The 26,964-nt window shown below is 41.5% G+C and overlaps 2 protein-coding genes and 1 pseudogene across 3 annotated transcripts; 1 reads left to right on the top strand and 2 right to left on the bottom strand.

Annotated features, from left to right (window-relative positions):
- Positions 1–2,791: 2,791 nt before the first annotated feature.
- On the bottom strand, positions 2,792–6,250 carry isg20 (interferon stimulated exonuclease gene). Of its 2 annotated transcripts, XM_030731650.1 has the most exons (4): positions 6,190–6,250; positions 4,266–4,934; positions 3,816–4,016; positions 3,431–3,631 (listed from the first exon to the last, which is right to left on the bottom strand). In XM_030731650.1, exons 2-4 carry the CDS (start codon positions 4,902–4,904, stop codon positions 3,431–3,433), a joined length of 1,041 nt encoding a protein of 346 aa, XP_030587510.1. In that variant the 5' UTR covers positions 4,905–4,934; positions 6,190–6,250. The 2 variants fall into 2 exon arrangements, with proteins under 2 accessions (XP_030587511.1, XP_030587510.1); XM_030731651.1 differs by lacking the exon at positions 6,190–6,250 and having other exon boundaries at positions 2,792–3,631; positions 4,266–4,904.
- Positions 6,251–7,479: 1,229 nt separating this feature from the next.
- pdia3 (protein disulfide isomerase family A, member 3) lies at positions 7,480–14,766 on the bottom strand. Its single transcript, XM_030731910.1, has 13 exons — positions 14,436–14,766; positions 13,280–13,358; positions 13,049–13,166; positions 12,203–12,310; positions 11,910–12,039; positions 11,689–11,805; positions 10,796–10,921; positions 10,222–10,404; positions 9,664–9,772; positions 8,965–9,093; positions 8,683–8,762; positions 8,134–8,191; positions 7,480–8,042 (listed from the first exon to the last, which is right to left on the bottom strand). Exons 1-13 carry the CDS (start codon positions 14,567–14,569, stop codon positions 7,932–7,934), a joined length of 1,482 nt encoding a protein of 493 aa, XP_030587770.1. The 5' UTR covers positions 14,570–14,766; the 3' UTR covers positions 7,480–7,931.
- Positions 14,767–18,021: 3,255 nt separating this feature from the next.
- LOC115781397 (serine/threonine-protein kinase pim-2-like) lies at positions 18,022–19,978 on the top strand (annotated as a pseudogene).
- Positions 19,979–26,964: the final 6,986 nt, after the last annotated feature.

Genomic DNA, 26,964 nt, shown 5'->3' with positions numbered 1-26,964 from the left:
GGGGTGTTCCTGGTCTGCAGTGGTCAGTATCTATCAAAAGTGGTCCAAGGAAGGAACAGTGGTGAATCTCACTGATGCACGTGGGGATCAAAAGCTGGCTCGTGTGGTCTGATCCAACAGATGAGCTACTGTAGCTGCTGAAGAAGTTCATGCTGTTTCTGATAGAAATGTGTCAAAATATACAGTGAATCGCAGTTTGTTGTGTATGGGGCTGCATAGCTGCAGACCTGTCAGGGTGTCCACCGTCGAAAGCATCAACAATGTTCACGTCAGCATCAGAACTGGACCACGGAGCAATGAAAGAAGATGTCCTGGTCTGATGAATTATGTTTTCTTTTACATCATGTGGATGGCCAGGTGTGTGTGCATCAATTACCTGGAGAACATCTGGCACCAGGATGCACTATGGGAAGAAGCCAAGGCGGCAGAGGCAGTGTGATGCTTTGGGCAGTATTCTGCTCAGAAACGTTGGGTCTGGTCATCCATGTGGATGTTACTTTGACAAATCCCACCTACCTAAGCACTGCTGCAGACCATGTACACTCTTTCATGGAAATGGTATTCCCTGATGGCTGTGGCCTCTTTCAGCAGAATAATGCTCCCTGCCACAAAGCAAAAATGGTTCAGGAATGGTTTGAGGAGCACAACAATGAGTTTGAGGTGCTGACTTGGCCTCCAAATTCCCTGGATCTCAATCCAGTTGAGCATCTGTGAATGTACTGGACAAACAAGTCTGATCCATGGAGGCCCCACCTCACAACTTACAGGACTTAAAGGATCTGTTGCTAAAATCTTGGTACAGATACCACAGCACACCTTCAGGGGTCTAGAGTCCATGCCTCTATGGTTCAGGGCTGTTTGGGCAGCAAAAGGGGGACTAACACAATATTAGGTAGTGGTCATAATGTTATGCTTGATCAGTGTATGTGTCTGTGCAGCCCTTCAGCTGAGCATTAACTGATAAATTAGCACTCAAACTCGCTGCTATAAATGTGGCCACTTTTGGTGTCCAAGACCAATGAGTAAGATCATGGGGGCTTCCATCTTTTATACACAGTCTGTAGGTGCGATATGATGCTGTTTGAGTGACAAATGAAAATATGCATTATTAACAATGCATTTTAGAGAGCGTACAATAAACTGAATGAGCCCTTTATATAGTGAAACACTATACCCCCCACCCCCAAAACCTATGAGATCTTAGAATGAGGGCTTTCAGCTACGGTGCTAATGACCTTAAACTCATCTTATTTAAACGTCAGGGCGTTCCTGTGAGGTGTCATCATACCAAGACCTCATACTAATGATCTCAAGTGCACAAAAAAAAAAATCCACCAAGGAATGGCTCAGAAAACAGAAATGGGTAGTTATGGAACGGCCTGCGATCAAAGCCCAGCCCTGAAAATCACTGAAATGTTCTGGGTACATTTGAAACATTGTGCAACTAAGAGAATTTTACATAGAAGAGTAGTTAAACATATGAGGAAGCTGATGCAGAGACTTCTGGACAATTTTGCAGAACCTTGTGTTTGTGTTTTCTTGTGGTGTTCAGTATGCCACCTTTACCTGTAGGCACCATTTCGAAAAGGCTCAAATATTTGATCAACCACTGACTGCTGCTTACTTTTTCACGACTCTACTTTGGTCTTCAGCTGCCATCAGACTTGGTGCTTTCATGCAAACCTAAACACACAAACACGGAAGCCCCCCGGATTTAAATGTACACTTTATGTACCTTAAGGTCTTATATGACACTGCTGCCTGTGATCTGATTGGTTCTTACACACAGGACTGTAACATCCCACATCCAAGATTATATCAATGCAGCACAGTGAAGCATGATTCAGCTCCGAGTCTGCATAAGAAAAATCCTTAGAGCTGAAAGCGTTTGGTGATTTCTCAGCTGAGGGAGAATAATCTTGTGCTTTATGTAAACAGAATGACCCCGAGCGTTAACGTCACTAACGCACATTTTCCTACTGATGCTATGACGAAGGCGCAGGCAGCCAACCAACCAGTAATCTGCTAATTCAGGCCTGATCTGCTAAATAAAGCGATTTGTGGAGCAAAATTAGATGGATTGAGCAAACAATGCTATGCTCTGTTCTCCTCTTGTTGCCTGTGCTACAGGGCCAAGTCCAGCCTAGATGCATGTGTTTGAGTAAGAACAAAGATGCTCAACGAATAAAGTCATTAGCATGAGGTGTAAAAAGACAAAAAAAAAACTGCAGCTTGCTGCACTGCAGTCTGTGTAAAGTTGTGAAGTGCATTGGTTCATTCAGCCAAATGACTGAAAGTATGGTTCTCTTTGTATAGTTTAATATGAAGATTAAATGAAGATACCAGGCCAGCTTACTGAAAGGATTTTATAGCCTATTTGGCCATGGTGCCATCAGATTGCTTCACATGCTGATCCTGTATTTGTGACACCAACTAGTAGGTCTGGATGATCCCCAAATTATTTCCCAACACTAAGAGTGTTATTTCATGAGTAATGCTATTGCTGCTAACAGATTTTACTAAAATTAGAAGCTCAAACAGAACAGCTGTGAGTACCGATGCCCTGTACTCAGGAGACCAAACTGAAATAAAAATGCACAGAACATTTTGTCTTTAGTTTTGTTCAGTTTGGACATTTTTCAGACGGAGGCAACTCTGGCGGAGATGTTTACAGGTTGGGGTTTCTGCACGTCTGTGCTGAACTTCTTAAATTGTTCCCCTCACGAACACTGCTCGTTTACAAAAACAACACACAGCTAAACTAAAACTCAAAGTGAAGTCAAACAACGGGAAATTTTAACACAATGCAATTTTATTAGGACATTTAGGAGCAGCTTACAATGAGAGGTGATGAAATACTGTCACAACTAACCCTGACATCATCAGTGGATACCAATATTTGAGCATTTTTAAATGGTTTCGTCTTTAAGGCAGTGATAAACATTTTAAAAGCTGTCACTCGTCTTGTATTTTCAAAATTAGCTGCATTTATGTCTTATGATCTTTTGCAATTAAAAGTTTAACTGTTCAAGTAAGACCAGATACTTGTTAGAGAACTGCAAACTGTACATCACACCTTATTCAATCATCAAATGTAAGAGCAAAAACTCAAAGTTTATAAATATACTCAAGTCTGGAACGACTCATTTGTTCAAACATTACTGCCCACAAACCCCCCCCAAAAGAGGAAAGCTGTTAGGAACTCTGAACATGCTTAAAGCAATAAGTTAGAAAGTGTTTATTACACATTTTAAAGTTATTTCTCTCCAAACTTGTTAAACACGCCTTTTCCTCCAGATTGGACTTTCATGAACTCACTACATTAGGCTTTCTGAACCTGCTCTGATGACTCTGTATGTACGTCACCATGCAAAAAAGAACTTGAGAACTTGAGGTATTTCCCACTGAATGTGCCACAATTACTATTCTTTCATTGGCTATCAGCAATGACATCATCTGGCCAGTACTCGTCCTGCATGTAGTGCTTTGATGAGGCGAAGCTTGGCTCGAGCGGCGCGTCGTCATCTCTCAGCTTGTTCTGCACCTCCTGCTCCCACTCGCCCTCCACCAGCTTGTATAGGTCGAGCGCAGCTTGAGCGTCCTCCACGGAACAGTGACCTCGCTTCCCAACCTGGGCACACAATCTGCACGGTTAACTACAAAGCATAAGCAGAGACCTCAGAGTCTTTAAACGTCTCTAAGATATTATGATGTGTAGAAATATATAAGGCATTTTGCAGGAACAACCAACTACCAAAAAATCTGTTTCCATATCACCAGTATGTATGACACCTGAATGTACTCCTGACGCTCACCTGTATCGTCCTGTTCAGCAGCTTATTTGCCAGCGTTTTGAGGGAGGGGTAGCATTTACTGGGAAAACCGGCTAACCGGCTGAGGAGACGCGTCGTACTCGTGTCCCTGACCATGTGACACGGATGGAGCATGTCCAGCACCTCAAAGTCATTGTAGATGGAGTGGCCCACGACCACTTTGCCCTCAAGTATGCTGAGGATCTTCAAGAGAGACAGAAGCCATGTAAGTGCACAAGAAAGAGACAAAAATTGGTTTCTGCAATATCAATGAACAGAAAGCAAAAACAGTTCAGAAATCAGGGGCTGGATTTCATTTTGCTACTTCCTTTTCAACCTGCAGTGCAGCTTTAGTCTCTGCTGTAAAAAAATGGTAGCCCTTGTAGTAGTGAACAAGTGTGTGAAGTTTGATGTGTCTAGCTTGAACAGTATGCATATATGAGCCAGACGTACCTCCTCTCTGGCTTGAGTGAAGGGTGTGGCGTTGTGGAGATGCCGCCTTTGGATGCCACTCCAGCGAGTCCTGTAGTCTGTGACAGGCTGACATGGCTTCACATATTTATCATACAGCACGTTGCCATGATAGTCCAGGATGCTGCAACGGGCCAGCTCGCTGCACCGTCCGCCAGGCCCCGTTCCCACCATCTCACAGTCCAACGCCACCACTGTCGTCGGGCAAGAGCTGAGGCACGGCGAACTTCGACCACTGGGTGGAAGACTGGCTTCAGAGGAGAAGCCACTGTCCACCTCCCAGCGGTCTGCAAGGGCCATGATCACAGATTGGTGGTCAGCTGTTTTAGGCACTGACGTAAGTTTGGATAAATCAGTGCTTTCAGAGTTCAAAGTGCTTCGATTTTCCTGGTCTGGAGCACTCATTTTAGATTTCTTGATCAGTTGATTTGCATCAAGTGATCCCTGGTGGATGTCTGGTCTTATCTTCATGTTGGCAGTGGTCCTCTCCTCTCGATGTCTCTTCCTGTCTCTTGCACTCTCCATGGCACAGAGCAGCATGGCTTTTTTACACAAATACCGATGGTTGCTGAGAAGCCCCTGTGAGGAGGCTTTGTTCCTTTTTGATGACTCTGCCATCATTACAGAATGGAACTGGATTCACAGTCATGTCTGAGGAAATAAAGTCAGAATGGTGATCGCTGTTATTTAAAATCTTATATTTAAAATGCGGCTCATGTCATGAACTGCAAATTATTAAGATGAACGTCATTAATACATTAATTAATGGACTGTTCTTGCACAATACACAGTCACGCACATAGGCATGTTTGATGCTCATATGGGCATGACTGACAAGTTGTTAGCTCACAAGCATATCCTGGGTAACCCCGGGAGTACACCAGGTGCAGGTCTCAGACATTGTGTTACACATGCAGGTTAGTTAAATCCTTTGCTCAGCTGCACTCCTTATCTACATTTTACAGAGCATCAACAGAACCAGCAATATGTGATGGGCCTGGTGGATCGCAAGCTCTGCCTTGAGTGGAAGTGATCGGCTGCATATATGTTGTGGTTTGGACATATGCAGGAGGATAGTGGATATACTGGATGAAGGATGTTGCCAGGAGCTGCCAGGCACGAAGAAAAGATGAAGACCACAGAGAAGATCCATGGATGCAGTGAAGGAAGTAGTTTTAGCCAAAGGAAAAGGGAAATCACCTTGGCACAACCTCAGTTTTAATTGCATGCAATTGGAAGACAACAAACCAAAAATAGTTAAACAACTTACAAAAACACCTGATTTATTAAATTTTGGGGAAAAAAAAACACTTATCTGCCAGCTAGAAAAATATTTTGGATTCGTGGGCATACAGGTGCCTTTGAGGGCCCTTTACCTGACAGCAACACATGCCAACCCTCCCTAACCATTATGCAGAGAGAATAGAGAGAAACACTGCATCCAACCATCGTCAAGAGGACGGAACTTAATGAATGAATCATTAATTGGCCCAAATGGTAAACCTCGCATTCACTCGAGGCTGTACCATCATCTGGCCGGATCTTCAGGACACATCGAGGCCTTGATTGTAAAAGCTTATAATTAGTTACATAAACGTGCTTGGCGACTTTTAATCAGGCCGCATCAAACCCAGGCTCCTAGCATCCTAGAAAACAACAGAAGCTCATGTGTGAGTTTGTGTGTGACGACGTTCAGCTGTAAATCCCACTTATTTAAACGGAGTCTGGCTCTCCGCTATGAAGAGCCAGCTCAGCGAAGAAAGTCGCATTAAACAAAGCAGTGCGATCAAAAACAACTCTGAAATAGCTGCCAAAAGATGAACAACTTATCTTTGAAGGTTGACAAAAAATGAATAAATAAAATAAGAGAAACCTGTTTAAAAAGAGCACAAATATCGTGTCTTACCATTTGGAGCAGCACGTGTACACTCTGAACATGCCCTGACAAGTCTTCGCTGCTCTTAATCCGATTGGCTCATTCTCTTCTTTGTTTGTTTTCGCCTCACCAAGTACTGCCACATACCTGCGGAGTCGCCCTCTGTTGGCTGGGTGTGCAAATGCCCCAACTCATGAATTAACTGATTGAACACATTTCTTGGAAAGTTGAGTTCAGTTTCACTGGCCACACCCAGGCCAGATTACTGCCAGATCTGCTGAATCAAGAAAACCCTTAAACAGAACCTGTCTGACAAAGTGAAGTAGGCTGAAAGATCTCAAAAAGCAACACATCACAATCTAAAGAAACTCAACAGGTGAGAATCAAAGTCGTTAACATCTTTCAGTCTGGAAAAGGGTTACAAAGCCATTTCTAAGGCTTTGGGAGTCCAAGAAACCACAGTGAAAGTTGTTATCCACAAATGGAGAAAACTTGGAACACTGACAACTCGTCCAGGAGATCACAAAAGAACCCAGAACAACATCTAAAGAACTGCAGGCCTCACTCACCTCCGTTATGATCAGTGTTCATGATTCAACAATAAGAAAGTGACGGCGCAAAAATGTTCCAAGGAGAAAACCACTGCTGACAAACAAGAACACAAAGGCTCGTCTCAGATTAAAAAAAAAAATGTCTTGATGTTCCCAAAGACTTTTGGGAAAATATTCTGTGGACAAAATGAGACAAAAGTTGAACTTTCTGAAAGGTTATATCGGTTTTTTAGGGTTACCATAGAGTCTCGTGTTATGACATCAGCAGCTGGTTTGGAAATTTGATTAAAACAGGAAAAAAAAAAAAAAAAAAAAAATCATAGGATTAAGGATTTGTCTTTACATTTAATTTTTGATACAGAAGATCAGAGACAATCTTATCCTGTATGTGATCTGCACACAGTGATTCAGATGGTGGCCAAAGAGTTGAAGTTACTTAGCTTCCTGTAATATAGCCTCATTAAGAGGTTTGGCCATGTCCCATTCACCCCCATCTTTTTTTTTTTGTTTTGCACCCTTCCCCTAATGAAGAGGTAAACGATACAAATTTTACGATACAAAGTTTGTGCTTGGGAGGCATCACCCCCACCCCACTTTTCTAAAACTTGAACTCTTCATTTGAGTTATTGCCAAATTCCTCAATGTTCATACATCATTACTGAAACAGATGCTAATAGAACAGGTTAATATTGTGATTTTCCAACAACTGTATTTCACAGGCTACAGTCTGAGCTGCTGTATAAAACACTTGAGTTCATTTTGGTTTTGTGGGTCTTTTTATTTCATAATCCTTCCAAATGTACAAAATCAAAGACATGTTACAAAAAAAAAAAAAAAAAAAAAAAGTTTCACCATTACCATGATCCCCTTTGATAACAAAAACAACTAAAGCGACAGATGACAGACTGTATCAAACCAAAGTGCATCAGCCTGAGGTGTAGTAGACAGACCAGGGGAAATAGAAATCTCATTTTTCTAAAAAGTCATCTCCTCATCCCTAAAAATTGGTTTGTTTTGAAATTATTGGGCAGACCCTGGCCAAAACCTCTCCACCTTCCACAGTATTCCCAGAGCAGTGAGGGCCGCATCTTTATGACTTCAGACCATTCAATAGTTCACTAAGAGTGAGGAATATAATTTAGTTCTTTCTCTTCCCGAGTCCTCCTCCTGTTGTGGTGAGAAGGGAGGGAGGGAGGGTGCTGCTGTTCCTGTTTGGAGCTTTTATAGCTCTGACTTCTTCTTCTTCTTCTTTTTGGGCTCCTCCTGCATCACTAATGGGTTTGAGGCCTCCCTCTTCAGGTAGGTGATAAAGTCGCTCACCTCGCGACCTCCCTGCAGCAGAAGCAGAGGGTTCGTGAGCACAAGCATCAGATCACATTGGTGGGGGGAAAAAAATAAATAAGTCACTTTAGCAGATACTCACCTCGTATTTCTTTGGGCTTGACTTGCGTCCAGCTGGGGAAAAGTAGATTGTAGGGAAACTGGAAGAGATTGAGGACAAAAATTATAACTTGTACATATTGTTTATGTAACATATATCCAAGATTAACCTTTCCCAATCTGCATAAGGCCCAGAAACATGTTTTTAGCTGGTCTGACTGCTGCTAAAGTTGGTGACAAGGCAGAAAGACAAGGTTACAGCTTCATCAGCACACTTGGCTGCTCACTTTCATTGATGCTGCTTATCTTGAACTGTCCACAGACTGAATCCATGAAGATAAAGATGACTTTGGGATCAAGTTGTGGAGGACCTTAAATCTCGAATTTGTTAAAAGCCCCCCGATTCTCACTGCTAATCTTTCTCACTTTACTCATTCTGGATCTGGTTTCTGTACTTCTTGATTTGACTTATGCTTCCTTAAAGACAATAAAGTCATTATGAATAAAACAACTGATTTACAAGAATTTATCACATCCAAAGCCTTCAGGCTTTTCTAGGCCTGATTATCATATCAAATGACTCATGACTCACCCGCTGACTTCATATGGAGATGGCACATCATTGGCTGTGGCGTCCATCTTGGCAATGACAACGTTGGGATCACTGGCCAGCTTTAGAAGCAAAAGGAGGGAAAAATTAAGTCTTTGCAAGATGGTTCACTAAAACTGACATCTCCATTTTAGACAGGTCTGTCTACTGGAGGTCAGAAAAATTAGCATATTAAATATGGAGGTAATGTCACTTTCAGCCATGTTTTAAGAATGTGGCATGTTTTAATCTGAAAGAGCAGCAGGTTAGGATCGTTCCCCTCACCTTCTCTCCCAGCTCCTTGTATTTGGGCTCCAGGTTCTTGCAGTGTCCGCACCACGGAGCGTAGAACTCAATCAGCACGTCTTTGCTGTCATCATTAACGATGGAATCAAAGTTCTCAGCCACCAAAACCTGAAGACAGACATTACATGTTTAGAGTTGTATCAGAGCAGCTTTTGCACTGGCCTGTTTTTGACTGCAGACATTTTTCCCACCTGAGGTACCCAGAACTTTTCCCACTCAAGAACTCCTTCAGGAAATGAGTCTACTAATGTGCGCTCAGTTATCCAGATAAACCATCATCCAGTTCATTACTCAGAGACTGAAGTCTCTTGGATAAGTGATATTTCTCCCACTGAAAACACAGCAACCAAAAGCCCTGACTAAACATTTTTACCTCTGATTCATTACTTTAGAAAGTTGGCTTAAAGGCAGGAGTTAACACGGTTCATTTCAAAGACTGGATGAACCAAACTGCACTAAGGCACAGCACGAGGATTATTGTTCAACTGAATCATGCAAAGCTACTCCAGGAGTCTCCAGGAATAAAAATATGGAGCAGCAAATGAGCATTATAGGTCCCTTTAGGCCTCAAACACCACAGGAGGAAAGTGTGGAAGCATAAAAGCATGTCCGTGAGACACAAAGATCAATGTTTAGCACACCTCTTAACTAGTTTTCAGTAGAAATTAATCATCTCACCTTAACTGGTCCATCATTGTTCTCTGGAATGGGTTCTGATTTGAGGTAGCGCTTCAGCTTGCCATCAAAGTAGTCCTGCAAGAAACGCTCCAGAGCTTTTCCATCACGACTGTTGAGAGAAGACAGTCATGTTTCTCCTTGAGTTGGAAGTCATTAATCAGACAGTTACAGTACTGGCACTGTTCATTTAGCGAGCATCTCTTCTACAGATGGTTAGGCCATTTATTCCTTTATATTAATAAAATTTCAGAACATTCAAAATATTTCCACTGAAGTTATGACGCATTTTAATGTCTCCTTAAATTGAGTGTGTTCATGCTGATAGTGAAAAATGGTGAAACTGCACTTTGTGTCAATGTGATCCAAACAAAGCTGTTGCAAATACATGCAAGACCAGCCTCCAACTACAATAACTGCAGTTTAGAGTTACACAATGGCATTTCACATACAAAGCATTCTTTTAAACCCAACTAGCCACTGGTGTAATTAAGTGATTCATTATGTGTGTGCTTTCAGTGGGGAACTGTGGAGCACTTGGAGCAGTTTGCCAGGACTTACGAGAACTCCTCAGTCATGGCGTATTTGTCTCCTTTGGCTGTGCGGATGGCCACCACGGGCAGCTCGCCATTGCTGACATCTAGGCCAAACTCTGAGACCTCATGGCTGAACGCGTTCTTGTTGGCTACAGCAAAGTTCAACTTCTTGCCCTGATCCAGGAAGCCCTTTGCCACCTTCATCACCCTGAAAGAAGTTAAGTTTGTTTTAAAAGTCACGCTGCCAAAAAAAGGAGTACAGTAAGATTCCAAGATAACACTATGGAGGACTAAGTGGAAGTATTAAAACAAATTGCTTTCATTTTTGCTTCTTAGTGTGTGGCTAACTGCCACAGGCGAGGTGCACGTCTACTAAACTGAAAACATAACTTGATCTTTAAGATAAAAAAAAAACAAAAAAACAAAACAAAATCAGAATCAGCTGCCTCAAAGGTTGCAGGGAAACTGCAGCTTCAAAACTAGATAATACAAAATAGTGCAATAAAAGAAAAAACGAAGTACATTTTAGTACGAACAAACCTCAAAGTTTAGTTACATCAAAGCCTACCTACTGCTCCGTCTGTCCTGTTAACACATACCTGTTCCTCCAATAGTTGGAGCCTTTGGGGTTTTTGTCATAGTCAACATCATAATAAGCCACCATGAGGTCTTTCCCTTTCAGCTGGTCCTTGTTGTTGTCAGTCATGTGGGGACAGAATCCAAAGCTGAAGACAAATTGAAAGTGACCCATTTAAAAATCAACACTAATCAAACTTTAGTTGTGCGAATCATGTGTTCAAACTTAAGGAAACCTGCAAAAAAAATAGCCAAACACAAATATTTTATAGAGTTTAGCCTGTTAAATATACCAAATAAATGGGGCCATCCTGCATCAGGTGCACATGGGCTTGGTTTATTTGGTTTAAAAGTGCAAACTGCTTTTGTGAACCTTAAAACGTGACAGTGGGAACACTTGCAAACCACATGAGGATGAGATAAGCAAACACCTGCTCTTTTTTTTTTGGGAGTAGAGGAGAAGTCAAATTCTCATTCTGCATAGTACAACAGGATCTCAAACAGCAGGGTTTCTGTTACAGATGATGATCCCTTTAAGACTGTCTAAACGACGCAAGTCACAATCATGTTTTCTTCCTGTAATTGGAGAATCAATTATCTGCTTGGTGTTATTACACTTTGAAGCCAATTTATTTTGAAGCAATATTTGTTCAGTGCCAAGTTCTTTGATACTGTAAATATTTCTGTAAAAACAGTTCCCTGATTTATTTCCCAAAGTGCCAGAACTGAATGAGGCCTGAGTGTTTACAGAGAGGACACGTCACCTGCTACACAAGGTCCTGTTGGCACTGGGCCATGCATGTTAATATGAACATTTATCATGCAAGACGACTTTGCATACATATAGTTTAAGATTAGATAATACAATGAGAATTCTTGTTGCCTCTGGAAATTGTCTCCTCTAAACAGAACTCACATGCTGTCCTGGATGAATCTTTTGATTTTGTTGCTGGTGAATTTATCCTCGCTGAATTTGACAGAGCTCTCTTCAAACTTGTTGCTGAGTTGGGGTGGACGGAACAAAACTACCCCCCTGTAAACCAGAAAGGAAAAACATCACAGACAGCAGATACAAAGGTGAGCTCAAATATGCAAGTTATTTTTAATATTTTTAAGACATCTAAAGAGATTACGCACTCTCCCTCAATGTCAACGCTCTTAAGGAGAGCTTCAGAGTTGGTGTGGGCAAAGCGGTAGTTGTCCCTCAAGGCACTTGCTGCCTTGAGGAACTCAGCCTGTGCTGTGCTCTTGTCATCAGCAAAGAATCCTGGGAAGAAAAGAGCAGTCAAATCAGGATGGCATATCAGCAGCAAAAAGCTACAGTGTCTGAACAATAAGTGAGCAACTTGTAAAAATACCCTTAACCTTAAAATTCAGAACCATGAAGGGCTTATAAAATGACTTCTAGGTTTCCATTACTAGAAACTCACCAACAACACTCGCGTCTGAATCGGCAAGAAACTTTTCCAGGCCTGCGTCATCCTTGAGCTCCACAGAAGCTGGACCAGCCTGCTTCTTCAGGAAGCTGACAATCCCATCTGCAAAGAGCAGATGAAAGGTAAGGACAATTCAGAAGATTGTGGAGAGCCACTAGATAGTTCATCTGCTTATTTCTGCCATTTGTGCACTGATAAGAGATGTAGACATAACGAGTGGGTGATGCGGCAAAATGCATCTTGTGGAAGCAAATTTTAACCGATTTATTTTGAAAGTTCAGACCAGACTATTTTCTATGACTGCTGTTAGTAGGTGTGGAGTAGGAATGTTCAGAACTTCTGTACATGAGTTTCTATTTGCATGACAGAACCACCATTTAAGTTGAAGCTTCAATCACTGGTAACTGTCTCATTCTCTTACCTTCAAGGTTGGCTAGGCTACTGTTGTGGAAAACTCATTGTCATTTAGTTACCCGTTCACTGACTACACCTTCTTGGACTGCAGCTGGCAACAGTAGTCCACACTCTGCACGGCAGAAAAATCTGCCAAGAGCTGGAGGGCCACTAACCAGAACCTGAAGCAGGTGGAGAGCTGATGACACTCCAAACTGCAGCAGTGTATCAGTCCACCCATGCAACAAGGAAACTCACTGAGAGGCAGCTGCATGACACAGACTGCCGGCACACCAGCAGCCTGGGGAAATGCAAGACAGGCTGGGACTGAACTTTCAAAATAAAATGCTCACATATCACTCCATAGAATTCCTCTGAAAGGAAAACCGAATATCAAGTTACATCACACCCTGTCTTCAGATCGCCCAGACCTAAGAAGGACAATACCTGCAGTTCTGGGTCCATCATAGGGACCTGATTCCTCTCCATCCCTGAAGATCTTCAGAGTTGGGTAGCCACTGACACCATATTTGCTGCATACATTGCTGTTGGCTGTGCAGTCAACCTAGGGGGAAAAGCAAATTATTCTCACCTTGAGATTCACAAAGCACTACATTTCAGAGTGCAGAAAAGCCACACTGAAGTGGACAAAGTTGAGTGATCTGCGTTGTGCAATACCTTAGCCAGAGAGACGATGCCTTTCAGACGTGTGGCCGCTGCCTCGTACTCAGGTGCTAAACGTTTACAATGGCCACACCTAATGATAGAGGATATGAATATGTCAAAGAGGAAAAAACCCCCCCACCAACTTTCAGATTCAAGCAAGATGAAGACCCAAGAGGAGATCTAGTTATTTCACACAGTGAAATTTGATGAGACAAATTTCAAGTACAAACTTGAAAATGGGACTGAAAGTGATTCAAATTTAATTAGCTACACATTATTGCAGCTGTACTTGATATTTTCTCAGGTGATTATATTAAGCTGTCCTTAATGAATAAAAAAACAAATTACCATTAAAATTATTATAATATCGCTTGTGTTTTCTGCCAGTCCAAAACCCAAAGGTATTTAGATTCTAATTAAAGAAAAAAAAAAAGCTGCATAAGTAGTAAATATAAAACCTTACTTAAATTTGCAAATATTTACTTTAACCATTAGAGGGTTTACACACTACACACACATTGTACTCTTTGGTGTTTCTCGTTTGGAAGAAAAAAAAAAAAAAAAAAAAAAGAAGTGCTAACATTTTATTCTATTCAAGTTTGGCACAAGGGAACACGTCACAGATCCTCCGGACCAATCCCAGGTGGACACCAAAACTTTCCTGGCCAGTCAGAACGTTACAACAACGAACGGACACACCCCCTAACTTCCTCATAGCCTCATTCGCACATATTCTCGTTTTAAAAACGCAAACTAAGAATAATTAAAATACAACAAGTTACCCAGTGTCTTGTCTTTTTAGACCACTGAACTGTACCAGCCCATAAAACGCGCTACTAACTTTAGAAAACGCCAATGATACAGGGAATCAGCTTACGCTTTTCCGCTTCTAGCTAATATGCTAATGTCTGGTCCCCAGCCAACAAGCGAGCGAATTTGACAGCTCAGACTCCGTTAAAGTTAAAAAAAAAGCGAGAAATGGAGATGCAGTTTGCAGAATAAGTTAAGCAAAAAAAAACAAAAAACGGTGATTAACGATTAACAGTGTTAAGAGTTCTGCAAGTGAGTATCGCTTAACTGTTAACCGCTAAGCCCGTGAGCTAGCTTTAGCATTTTACACGATTGAATCTGATCCGATACTACAGAGAAAGGCAGTGAAAAGACTCACCAAGGGGCAAAGAACTCCACGAGAATGAGCTCATGGTCTCCGATCCTACTTTCGAAATCGTCATCCGTGTACTCAAGCACATCACTGGCTCGAGAAAACCCGGCGAGAGCGGCCAAAAAGATGAGCCTCAACATCGCGCTGTGTGCTAACTAAAAAAGCCTTCAGCTACACAAAACGGTTTGGAGGTGCAGGTGGGGTCCGTGGAAGCGCCCCTCTTCAGCTCTGCTGCAACGGGAAAGCCAAGGCTGCGAGCTCTTCGCACGGGCTAAGTGCAGACTGCACGATACAGAAAGAGAAAGGAATGGAGGCGGTGAAGACGCTCACACAGGGTGCGAAAGCGCTCCTAACCACAGTGTGGCAGCCTCCCATTGGTCCATTTACAAAGTCACTCTGCCTCGAGTATCGTATCAGAAGCAGGGAAATAAGACCTCAGCGTCTCCAATCAGGAATGGGCAAATCATGACTTTTTAATGTCAACACATTTATTTACATTTGTGACAGCCTGGCGGCCTGTCCGGGGTGTACCCTGCGTCTCTCCTTATGACAGCCGGGATAGCCCGCCCCCGAAAAAGATAAGAGGAAGAAAATGGATAGATGTGATATTTGCTATACATATACATATGGGTCATTCTACAATTTCTGTCCCACTTATGAATTTGCATATAATCCTTGCACAAAATACTAAAACATACAGTTGTTGTGTAAATTGCATTCCTCTTGAGACCAAATATAAACCAAGTAGTTGAAAAATATTATTTTAAAATACAAACTAGCTCCTGAGAACCCAGCAAGAACCTGTTAACACCAGGGTCAGTCCTCTTTGACATATTTTGTATTTTTCCAGTCTTTTCTGAGTAGGCTGAGTGTGTCACTCTAACCAATGTAACCCTGTTACCCATATTTAAAGTTTCCTTCCTTTATTTATGTAACTACATTTATCCTTGACTCTAATACTCTGCTAGTATCTTTATCTGAGAAAACACTAATACCAGCACTGATTCCCCCTGTTACCATAAAACAAACATTACAAATATGTTAAACATGTCTCTGGTTCTGAGTATTTATTTATCACATTTATGTCATAATCTGCAAATAAAAGTAATATATCCATTTAGCCATGTTAACTTGTGCAACTCTGTTACTCTAATTTGTGCCCTGCAACCACATCATTTTTTAATAACATAATCTTAAATGTCTTCTTAGCTCTCAAGGGTTCAATCTAGTGCCTTTGCAATATGAATTATTATATGAGTGTATTTGAGCAAAGATTTGAAAAGAAGTACTGAGACTATAAAAAAGAAATCATGAGTGCTGAAGAGTTGGGCAAGTTAGATTACAAAAGCTGCTTAAATGAATATGAATTAAGTGTTATCTCTAATTGAATGAATATTCAGTATGAGGATGACTATATTTAACTTAATGGTCAAGAATTTATTGAATAACATTTTTAAAATCTACATTTTCTAGAGTATTGGTAACAGGGTAGCACCAAGCATAGCACACATCAATTAAAATATCTCATAAAAAGTTTATGTTTGATGCCTGAGCAGGACAAATCATTGTTTTTTCTTAAATATATATAATACTAAATTATAAAATAAAGGGTAAAATGTTTTTGTATTTTATTATTATTATTTATTTATTTACAATTTTTGAAGCCTAAATTGTCCTCCAATTGTAGAATGAACCATACAGGTTAACATACAAGATCACAATATACTAAATGTGGGATGAAAAATGATTATTGTCTTATTTATTTTTTATTTTTATTGGGTTTTTTTAATTTATTTTTTTTATTCAAACAAATTGTTCAGGTCTATAAATTCTTTTAACCTCTCACACATTTTTACTCCTGCTAGCAACGCCTCACCAGGAACAGCAATTTGACTTCACTGCCATTTTCAAACTCAGCAAAGCCATCCCCGTGTTTGACATACCTGCTGTAATGTTTTCTAAGGCCACTTAGGCTTCAGTCAATAATGATTAACAAGCTAAGTACAGCAAATCACCAAATCAATACAGAAAAAGTACATGACACCAACTAAATCACTGCTGCCACTGTCACCAATAACAAAACTAGTTCATATCAACCATATCAAACATGATAATAAGGCAATAGTTTGGGGGTAAAGTAACAGAAGGGTGGCAAGGGAAGTGAAACACTGAAATAAAGAGTTTAATCAAGAAACTCCAGCCACTGAGGAAGACTTTAGTAGCTGAGCATTAAGGTTTTCTCTGAGCAAGCTTGACCACTGAATTGTTTTTGATCCTGTCTGTAATGCACTCAATATCACCATTAAAGCCCAAAGAAGGATGATATCAAAGATGGCACAATAAAGTCAGAGTTTCCACTGAGGTCTTGAATGTGAGGAGAGTGACAGATGAAGAAGTCCAGGTGGTGTCATGCAACCGACACCATCAATTAAATCACCTCAATCTTAGCAGTTGAGGGAGGATTCAGAAGTAAAGTGTCTTAACAAGATGCTGGGCCACCACATGTCACCAGAACAGCTTTACCTTTGAGAAAGTCTGCTAGAACACTGATAGATACACCATGCTTCCAAAATCTATTCCCTCATTTGGTGTTTTGTTGATGGAGAGCAGTGGAGATCGAGATCTACCACACTGGTCCAAAATCTCCCATATGCTGCTCAGTTGGGTTGAAATGACTGCAAAGTGCATAGATTCTTGACTTAATGAAACACAATTTTATTTTCAGTTTATTTGCAGTATGATGGTATTGTGACTTTACAGCTTGGCTGTGTACTCCATCAGAGTCAGTAGCTTGTTTAAAGTATCATTACGAGGGCCTGGATTCACATTTTAACTCAATCTATACGATAAAAGCACATGTGTGTACTTCTGGATATTGTTATATTACAGATATCATTTTATTGCATTAAAATGAACAAATTTCATTTTACACTTACAAGCAAGCTTAATGTCTTAATGTCTTTTTATTTAGGCTGTTTCCACTTAAAGTAGCTTCTACACCTGCTGAATACTTCATGTAATCATGAAGCAGAAGTAGAAATATCTGAGTAAAGACATAAAATAATTCGACTTAACTGCAATACTTGAATAAGTATACTTGAGTAAGTGTACACAGTTACCTTGCACCTGTGGTGAGGGTGTTACTGCCGGGTAGCTGGATATGCTGTAGAAAGTCTGACTTGGACACAGCAGACTCAGACCTGAAACTAAACTACAGCTTCTCCAAGCATAACCGAACTGTAGCTGTATTTTTTTTTTAAATATATTTTTAGATCTGTAAAATAGTGAACATTAAAAGTCAATGACTGAAAATCAACCAGACTTATTGGATCAAATTTATCTGATGATAGAACTAAGGATGGACTACATGCTATCACTGACTTGATAATAACTTTTCTTGGTGAAATTTGCGAAGTGTCTGCAAAGAAAAGGAAAGCCAACACAGAACCAGAGTCCCCCAGAAAAAGGCTGAGGTGTGCCAGCAGACCGGCTCAGTTGGCAGTGGAGGCTTTGCCAGCAAAGGGGAACAAGAGGAAGGCCAGCCCCCAAAGAGAGACACCAAGCAAAAACCAGAAAACTGGACCCAGTTCCAATGACTCCAATGAACCCCTCAGGAAGCTGGAAGGAGGAGCACAGAACTGAACAGCTGCCAGCAACAGAGACACCTGGAAAGACAAACAGGGAGAATGACTGTGACCCCCTCCCCAGGATGCAGCCGTCCATCAGCCTCTGTACACAAGTTTCACCCCATTCCTCCCATTCACATACATCGAAGGTAAACTGAAAGGCTGACACACAATGATTGTGCAGATGTTTGTATGGGTGCAGTAAGATCAGTGGCAGATGATTCTGCAAGACTGCTGTAAGGTTAAGCTGTGGATTTAGGAATAAAGTCAGCTTTAGCCTGTATTGTTTGGTCAGGTTTGCAATTTTCTTTCACTAATTGTAATCATAGTAACTTGATGCAAACAGCAGTCATTTCCAGGACTCAAAGTGTTAGCATCAAATGGTCAATAAGAAGTGCAAATATATTTAAGTATTTTAGTAGTCAATCAATCATTTCTGAGTTGTAGCACAGTATTAGTGTCCTCCACCATGCATCTCACCAACTGTGTTGTGGAGCTGGGTTTAGCTTCCAGGTGCTGACTGTTTCCTGCTTTGTGCTGCATGTTAGAAAAGGAAAACCGAATTCTCCTGACATCAAGTTCATATGTGTAAAACATGTATCTGTGTTTGTTTGCGTAGCCCTCTTTGAGGCCAAGTACCTGGAGCTTGACCTGCTCGGGGAAGGAGGCGTTGGAGCCGTTTATGCAGGGAGAAGAAAAGCAGACAATTTACCAGTGAGTATAACATACATATTCTTATATTTCATGCACATCGCCACCATTCCCTGCACTAACCACAGTGCTCCATATTGACCTCTAGGTGGCGATCAAGCACATCTGCAAAGAAGAACTTTAAAAAATGTTTCACCTTCTTGTTTCTATGCTGTTGATGAGGAAACCTCATGTACTCATTCACTTTTCTTTTTTAGGTCTTACATGGGAAGACATGCTTGGTCCCATTCGAGGTTCTCATGATTAAAGCAGGAATTGGAGCATCATCAGAGGAGAAATCTGCAGCAGTTCTAATACTGGACTGGTATGAGCTGGAGGAAGAGGTTCTGCTCGTCATGGAGAGGCCAGTCCCCTGTGTAAACCTCCTTAAATACGTAGAAGAGAATGATGGATGCATGAATAAAGTTTTTGAGTTTGGTATACCAGTCCTGAGAAGCTCCACAGAGCTTGTTTGTTTGATAGCTGCCACGCTGATGGGAATCAGACCTTCTTCAGCTCCATAAATGTTTCTCTTTGTGTTGCAGAACATCATGAAGCAGCTGGTGGATGCAGCCTTAAAAATGCAAGCCAATGGTGTCTTCCACCGGGACATCAAGTCAGAAAACCTGCTTCTTGAAACCAGCTCCAGTGAACCTCGACTACGAGTCATAGATTTTGGATGTGGCTGCATCATACGGGAAGGACTTCTTCTTCCTCCTCCTCTGGTATGACTGCTCTTCTGTTTCTCTGTGATGATTTTGATTTCAGTCTGAGCCTGTTCCTCATCTTTTCTTTCTGTCTGTGTATTGCAGGGACCAGAGTGTTTATCCCTCCAGAGCTTTTCATACATAAAAAGTGTGAGGCTGCCCCCACCACAGTCTGGCAGCTGGGCGTGCTGCTTTTTGAAATGCTGCATAAAGAGCAAACATTTGTCACCTCGAAGTTCCTCTGCGGGGGCATCAGCTTCAACAGTGAGCTGTCCCAAGGTGAGATAAAGGTAGACTAGCTGAGTTTTGGTGCCTACACTGTATAAACTTTTTCCAAACAAGTTCCAAAAGATCACTGCACTTTCCATCCTGATCTTTGCTTTGCTTTCTTTGCTCGCTCCCATCAGACTGCAGGAATTTTTTGGAGCTGTGTTTAACACAAAGCCCAAAGGAGCGCGGGACCTTGGAACAGATGCAGCTCAAACCCCACCTCAGACACCTTAGAGACACAATGACGGGAGCCTGAAACTAAAAAGGTATACCTGACTGAAGATCAGAAATCAGCTTCAGCTGCTGTTGTTCTGCTGTTTTGTTTGATTGTTTTCCACCTGTGCCACGTCCCCCACCCCCAAACGTAAGGCTTCCCTTTTGACTGCTCCCGTCACACCCAGCAATGTCAGTTATTATTATTATTACTATTATTATTGTTAATAATTACTATTATTATTACTCTTCTTGGTGTTGTGTCTCTAAAATAAATTTTTACTTAACATGTTTTCTTATGATAGTTTTTTTTTTTTTACTTAATTAATTTCAGATAGCTTTGCTTTTCAACAGAAAGTACTCGGGCTCTTTCTGTAGCAGGTTCATCTAATTTGACCTGTCATTTTAACATCTGTGTGCTGAAATGAGCTCAGCAAGCTGTTGTTCATTGTGGGGTTAATTTGTGTGTCACTGTTAAAAATGTGCATGTACAATCAGGTTTGATTGCAATGTAAAAGGAGAAAAATGTTACACAAATAGCTACAACTTATTTCACACATTTTATATTTTATGATATACAAAGATAACTCTGAGGTACACTGCTTTAAGGTTGGTGGCCTGGACATTAGTATTTAAAACAGCACACATGTAAATGAATAAATTACTGTTGGTGTGGAATGACAACGGGCCACAGTGAGGTTGGAGTTTGGCGCAGCAGTAATACAAGAACAGATTCACTTGCTATGTTATCGCTCTCTCCTTTTTTTTTTTAAAGTTCAGTTTTTCCATTTTGTTTGTCTCTTCATGGAGGTGAGGGGCCACCTCACCTCAGGCAACAGGGCACCTTTAGTGAGATAACACTGTTGCAGGGGAGTGGAGGCACACACAAGCGCACATTTTTAAGTTAGGCTGATGATTTAGATATATTAATGTTGTGCTCAGTTTGCATTAAGGCCCATTTTTTAGGTACATGTACAATTTCTTTCATCTTTGTTATCTTTATTGTTTCTTCCCTGTAGCAGCTCCACCCTCACAATACTTTGACGCATCATACAACAACTTCTGCTTCAGTAGCTTTAATTTCAAGCTACGATTATTTATATGGACACTTTTCTGATTAATAAACTTGTACAGTTTTTCCAAAATGTGTTACAGAAACATCAGGAGATTGAAGATAATTGGAAAACATGTTCTAATGGAGCAAATGTATCAAAACTACACACTATTAAGTATTAGTATATAAGTATTAGCAAGGTATTAATACTTAATTCATCATTTATAAAGCATTTCTCCTCTTTTTGTCATTTATAAACATGTTTAATGACAGCATTTCTATACTTTATAAATGATAGTCACAAATAAATAAAATATTACCTCAAGTACAAACAAGTTATTTAGAAGTGTTGATGGTTCGTGATATCATTTAGAAAGTATGTCAATGATTAACAAACTATTTAGATGCACATTTATACATATGAGTTAATGGAGGTTTTTCCATATAATAATATGATGCAAAGAAAACTCATTTAACATTTGCAGAATACTGCATGTATGTAGCATGTAAGTAGTTTATAGGGGGGTTATAGGGGGAGCCACAGAACACTATCATTTAAATATACTGAAGTTTCTTTATTTATAATAAAACGGAATGAGGTTATCACGAAGCCATAGTGACTATTTCACAGAATTTCACAAACAGGTCTAAACACCCTAAACAAAGTTTCCAGATTTAACTTATGCTGCCCCTGCAGCGCGTTTCCAGCAGAGATAGACAGATAGGTAACACTCGGATACTCCAATAAACCTACAAGTCCTCGCGTGGCTTTGCACGGTTTAATAAAGAGGTATCGCTATAGTGTAAAACAGAAAAAATACAGAAACATAATCATATATTAATCATATATTAATATACACACCGTATTGGACTCTTCATGACACATTACTAAACAGCTTACTGCACAGGTAGACCTAGAATAGCGCCTTAAAATTATCCAGAATAAAACATCAAAAGACTAACAAGTACTAGGAAACACAGACAGAACTAATACATAAACTACTTACAGACAAATGTGTCCAAGGCACCATGTGTTTAGCTGCCTCTGCTGTGGCCAACTGCTTCCACAGAGAAGCTACAAATCTGTCCCAGCAAAAAACAAAAAGGTCCACTAGGTGGCAGCATTGTACAAATATGGTCATATAATGACGGCTTTAAATTACAATATTTTTATGAAAGACAGCGCATAACTGCTAAAGCCTAGTTTTGGCTGCTTTCTTGTCACAATGGGTCTCTTGATATTGCAGGAAAATGGGAAAAATGGGAAGAGTTTAGAATGGCTTTAGTTTGTTCCTCAAGTTCAGCTTTCATCTGGATTGTAGTCAGTAATCTTTAATCTGGTTCAGCCCTAAAGTGCTTCTGAATTAAACAAATAAGCTGTTTGCTGCTGTGCTTTCACACAGGTGAACTCAGGTGAATGCTGAAATAAAAGATCATGGTGTCCTCCTCTGGCTCAGTGAAAACCTAGAGCAGCTCCTAAGGTAAGGTAGGAGGTGATCAGGCTCATGGATGGCCATCTCCTTCGTCACTCAGAATCCCAAACCAAACGGCATTTGATGGAATCTCAAAATGGCAGCTTGCATAAAAGAAAAAGTGTTCTTTCCCATAAAAGAAAGGAAATTTGTGTTTGGCCAATTATTTCTTTGTTGTAACAATGTGTCTTACCTCATACCGTTGGAAAGTGTGTTTATCTCCCCTTAAATGGTGCCACATGTGTAAGGAAAATGCAGATGTGTAGATAATAGCAGAAAAAATTGCTTGGCATTGGCAGAGAAGATTTGGAGAACTTTTCATGGGTGCAGCTCACATACTCAACTCTGCTGCTCAACCCACAAATGCATTTTCCTTACAAATGTGGCACCATATAAGGGGAAATAAACAGACTTTTCAAAAGTTTAAGATTTATTGCCAAGAAGGATTGTTAGAATAAAGAAATTATTGACTAAGCACAAATTTCCTTACTTTTTGTGCTTAGTTTAATTAGAATATTTGACAACAGGTCAGAAACATGATGGGGTATAAAAATAACATCTCAGTTTCTCAGAAATGATGAGCAGAAGTTCACCGACCTGCAAAAAAACTACATCTACAAATTGTGGAACATCCATCCATCCATCCATTCTCTTCCGCTTATCCAGGGCCGGGTCGCGGGGGCAGAAGCCTAAGCAGAGAAGCCCAGGCTTCCCTCTCCCCAGCCACCTCCTCCAGCTCATCCGGAGGGACCCCAAGGCATTCCCAGGCCAGCCGAGATACATAATCTCTTCAGCGTGTCCTGGGTCTACCACGGGGCCTCTTCCCGGTGGGACATGCCCGGAACACCTCACCCAGGAGGCGGCCAGGAGGCATCCTAATCAGATGCCCGAGCCACCTCAACTGGCTCCTTTCGATGTGGAGGAGCAGCGGCTCTACTCTGAGCCCCTCCTGGATGGCCACACTCCTCACCTTATCTCTAAGGGAGAGGCCAGCCACCCTTCGAAGGAAACTCATTTCTGCCGCTTGTATTCGCGATCTTATTCTTTCGGTCACTATCCAAAGCTCGTGACCATAGGTGAGGGTAGGAACGTAGATCGACCGGTAAATCGAGAGCTTCGCTTTTACGCTAAGCTCCCTCTTCACCACGACGGACCGGTGCAGCGTCCGCATCACTGCAGAAGCAGCCCCGATCTGCCTGTCGATCTCCCGTTCCCTTCTCCCATCACTCGTGAACAAGACCCCGAGATACTTGAACTCCTCCACTTGAGGCAAGAACTCGTTCCTGAGCCGGAGATGGCACTCCACCCTTTTCCGGCTGAGGACCATGGCCTCAGATTTAGAGGTGCTGATTCTCATGCCAGCCGCTTCACACTCGGCTGCGAACCGTTCCACTGCGAGCTGGAGGCCCCCCCCTGATGAAGCCAACAGAACCGCATCATCTGCAAAAAGCAGAGATGAGACTCTGAGGCCACCAAGGAAGAAGCCTTCCGCCACCTGGCTACGCCTAGAAATTCTGTCGATAAAAATTATGAACAGAATCGGTGACAAAGGGCAGCCCTGACGGAGTCCAACACCCATAGGAAACGAATCCGACTTATTACCGGCTATACGGACCAAGCTCTCACTGTGGTTGTACAAGGACTGAATGGCCCGCAACAATGGGCCAGACACCCCATACTCCCGCAGAACCTCCCAAAGGACACCCCGAGGAACACGGTCGAATGCCTTCTCCAAGTCCACAAAGCACATGTAGACTGGTTGGGCAAACTCCCACGCACACTCGAATATCCTTGAGAGGATAAAGAGCTGGTCCAGCGTTCCACGACCAGGACGAAAACCGCATTGTTCCTCCTGGATCCGAGGTTCGACTAACGGACGCACCCTCCTTTCCAGCACCCTGGCATAGACCTTACCGGGGAGGCTGAGAAGTGTGATCCTAAATTGTGGAACAGTTTCAGAATAATGTTATCCTCAATGTAACATTATATGGACTTTGAAGATCACATCATCTACAGTACATACTATCATCAAAAAAATTCAGAGAATCTGGAGAAATCTCAGCAAGGGACAAGATTGAAAGTCGATATTGGATGCCTGTGCTCTTCTGGCCCTCAGGCAGCACTGCATAAAAATCATTGCATGGGCTCTGGAACACTTCCAGAAATCACTGTGTGAACACAGTTCGCCATGCCATCCCCAAATGGAGAAAAGTGGAAAACTGTTCTGTAGTCAGAAAGATTAAAAACTTGAAATTCTTTTTTTGGAAAAAATGGATCCAGCATCCTCCAGACAAAAGAGGAGAGGGACCATCCAGCTTCTTATTAACACACAGTTCAAAAGCCTGCATCTCTGATGGTATGGGGGTGCATCACACCCTATGGAACTGACAGCGTGCACATCTAGAAAGGCTCCATGAATGCTGAAAGACATTTACAGATTTTAGAGCAACATATGCTCCCATCCAGGTGACGTCTTTTTCAGAGAAGCATCATGGAATGAAAACTATGACAAAGTAGACCCAGGACTGTTGAGCAGCTAGAACCATATCAGACAAGAATGACACTGCTCTTTACTTAGATAAAAAACTTCAGAGTGAAAAACTATAGGAATGTAATATTTGTCCATACAGTATAATTAAGTCATTATAATACACTGTACAGACCAGTAATTTGCCAGTTACAGTACAGGAAAAAAAAATTATTTGCAAGATAATTTATGCACTGGCGGATTTAATTAATCTGCATAAATCTCCTTACAGCTAAAAGAGTGGAAAGTAGGCCTATTCCTCTTTTTCCTGGTAAACTTTGCTTCTTAAAAAGACCTCGGATCATGTTATCTCTGTTGCTCAGACTTGAAGATCCATGAACTGGAGAGCTGCTTTTCTTCCAGACCAGCTGCTGTTTACTGTAAACTGATGGCTGAGGTGGAAATCACTGAATCAAGACAGGAGGAATTTAGGGATCAAATGAGTTTACAGCATCTGTTTGAGCCTGAGAAAAGGGGTGGAGGGGTAGTGTCAGCGGAGCTTTTTGTGAGCAGGAAGAGGTCTACAGTAATATAGCTGTCTAATCAGCACTTTGTTATACTAAAATCAGTGTCAGGATTTAAACATCACTTTATTTTGGGAACCTGCATTTACTTTTATGTTTGGCTGTGAAATTCATAGCTGTCATCCGTGCTGCAGAGATTTGCCGTCTGCTACCCGCAAAGCTTCTTCCTTCCCCCATCGAAGCCCCCTTTGCCTCTGCGAAGTGGTTGCCATGACAATCCGCTTGCTCCTCATCTATATCTGGAGCAAGGAGAGTCTGCAGCATTATGCTATTGACATGCTCTGACTACTGTGAGGGAGGAGGAGGAAGAAGAAGTGTATTCAGGACATCAGAACCTTCCTCCAAATCTGTGAAGGGAGAGAAACTGAGCCTTCATGTCTCGAAACACCCACACTTGACATCTCAGACCGGTCTCCTCAGAACACTGAACGCCTTGTTGTCCCGTCAGCTCCCAGACCAAAACACAAGAAAAATTGTTGCCTATTTCACTGCTGGGAACAATAAAACACTATTTATCCACAAGGGGACAGAGCACTTGTTGGAGACTTCCTGCGCTGCGGAGAAAACACTGACGTCTTCACACCGATTTAAAAAAAAAAAAGACAATCGAAATTATATGCACACATAAACAGGATGTTTGCCTGTGGCATGTTTGCACCACAGTGAATCTGATTAGTCTGATGGAGCTTGAGTGATGTTTAAAGACAATTCCCCAAAGCAGCAGAGCACTGTCACTGTTAGCATTGCATCAGGCTTTGTAAACACCTGTGTTTACAAAGCCTGATGTTAGGGGCTAGATAGCATTGCTAGCAGTATCAATTTGTTATTAGTTTGTTAATATAACAGCCTTATCCTTTATGTGATGTAAACAGACACTGTCACTAGTCTAAGCTGAGGCTTGGCTAAAGAAGGGGGCTGGGGGGTCCAGATTATAGACTGCATAGAAAGATGGATTTAGTCACTGTGATGCCACCCATTGGTTTTGGACTCTACATTCAGTGTAAGGCTCCTATTTTAGTTTTTGGAAAGTCAGAAGTGGCCATATTTGAACAAGAGGGTGGAGCAGTAAGTTATGAGCTAATGCTGGAAAGCTTGGTTAGCAAGCTGCAGGGACACACATACTGGCTAATTAGTGCTAAGTAACCAAGTAATAAAATTATAGATTAGAATTTCACTCACCAACACTGGAGCGCAAACATCTCTTGTGGTCTATAACACACAGAAGGCCTAATATTTCTCAGATAATTCTATTACTGTTCCATTAAAAATGCTCCAAAAGGCACGAGCAGCACAAGAAATGTCTAATTCACTCTTAATTATCAGAGGTGAGGTTTAGCGGACTGAATTCATCATGGCCACCTGTGTAAACAGCCCTTAACTCCACTATTCAGTTCTACTATCCTATGTAGAGGTGTTAGGAATGGGGAAACTGCAAACATGCTTTTAATACTG

Source organism: Archocentrus centrarchus, chromosome 6 (genome assembly GCF_007364275.1).
Source record: "Archocentrus centrarchus isolate MPI-CPG fArcCen1 chromosome 6, fArcCen1, whole genome shotgun sequence".
Taxonomy (NCBI): domain Eukaryota; kingdom Metazoa; phylum Chordata; class Actinopteri; order Cichliformes; family Cichlidae; genus Archocentrus; species Archocentrus centrarchus.
The sequence above is the reverse complement of the archived record's forward strand: the minus strand, read 5'-3'. Positions and strand labels throughout refer to the sequence as shown.

Bases quoted from the DNA above. Each gene is read 5' to 3' on its own strand.
- isg20 (XM_030731650.1), bottom strand. From the start codon at position 4,904: ATGATGGCAGAGTCATCAAAAAGGAACAAAGCCTCCTCACAGGGGCTT. The intron at 4,017-4,265 runs GTACGTCTGGCT...TCTCTCTTGAAG, and splicing joins TCACTCAAGCCAGAGAGGAG to ATCCTCAGCATACTTGAGGG. The intron at 3,632-3,815 runs GTGAGCGTCAGG...TTGTGTGCCCAG, and splicing joins TGCTGAACAGGACGATACAG to GTTGGGAAGCGAGGTCACTG.
- pdia3 (XM_030731910.1), bottom strand. From the start codon at position 14,569: ATGTTGAGGCTCATCTTTTTGGCCGCTCTCGCCGGGTTTTCTCGAGCC. The intron at 11,806-11,909 runs GTGCGTAATCTC...TCTGGTTTACAG, and splicing joins AGCGTTGACATTGAGGGAGA to GGGGGTAGTTTTGTTCCGTC. The intron at 10,922-11,688 runs GTGAGTTCTGTT...ATTTGTCTTCAG, and splicing joins AGATTCATCCAGGACAGCAT to CTTTGGATTCTGTCCCCACA.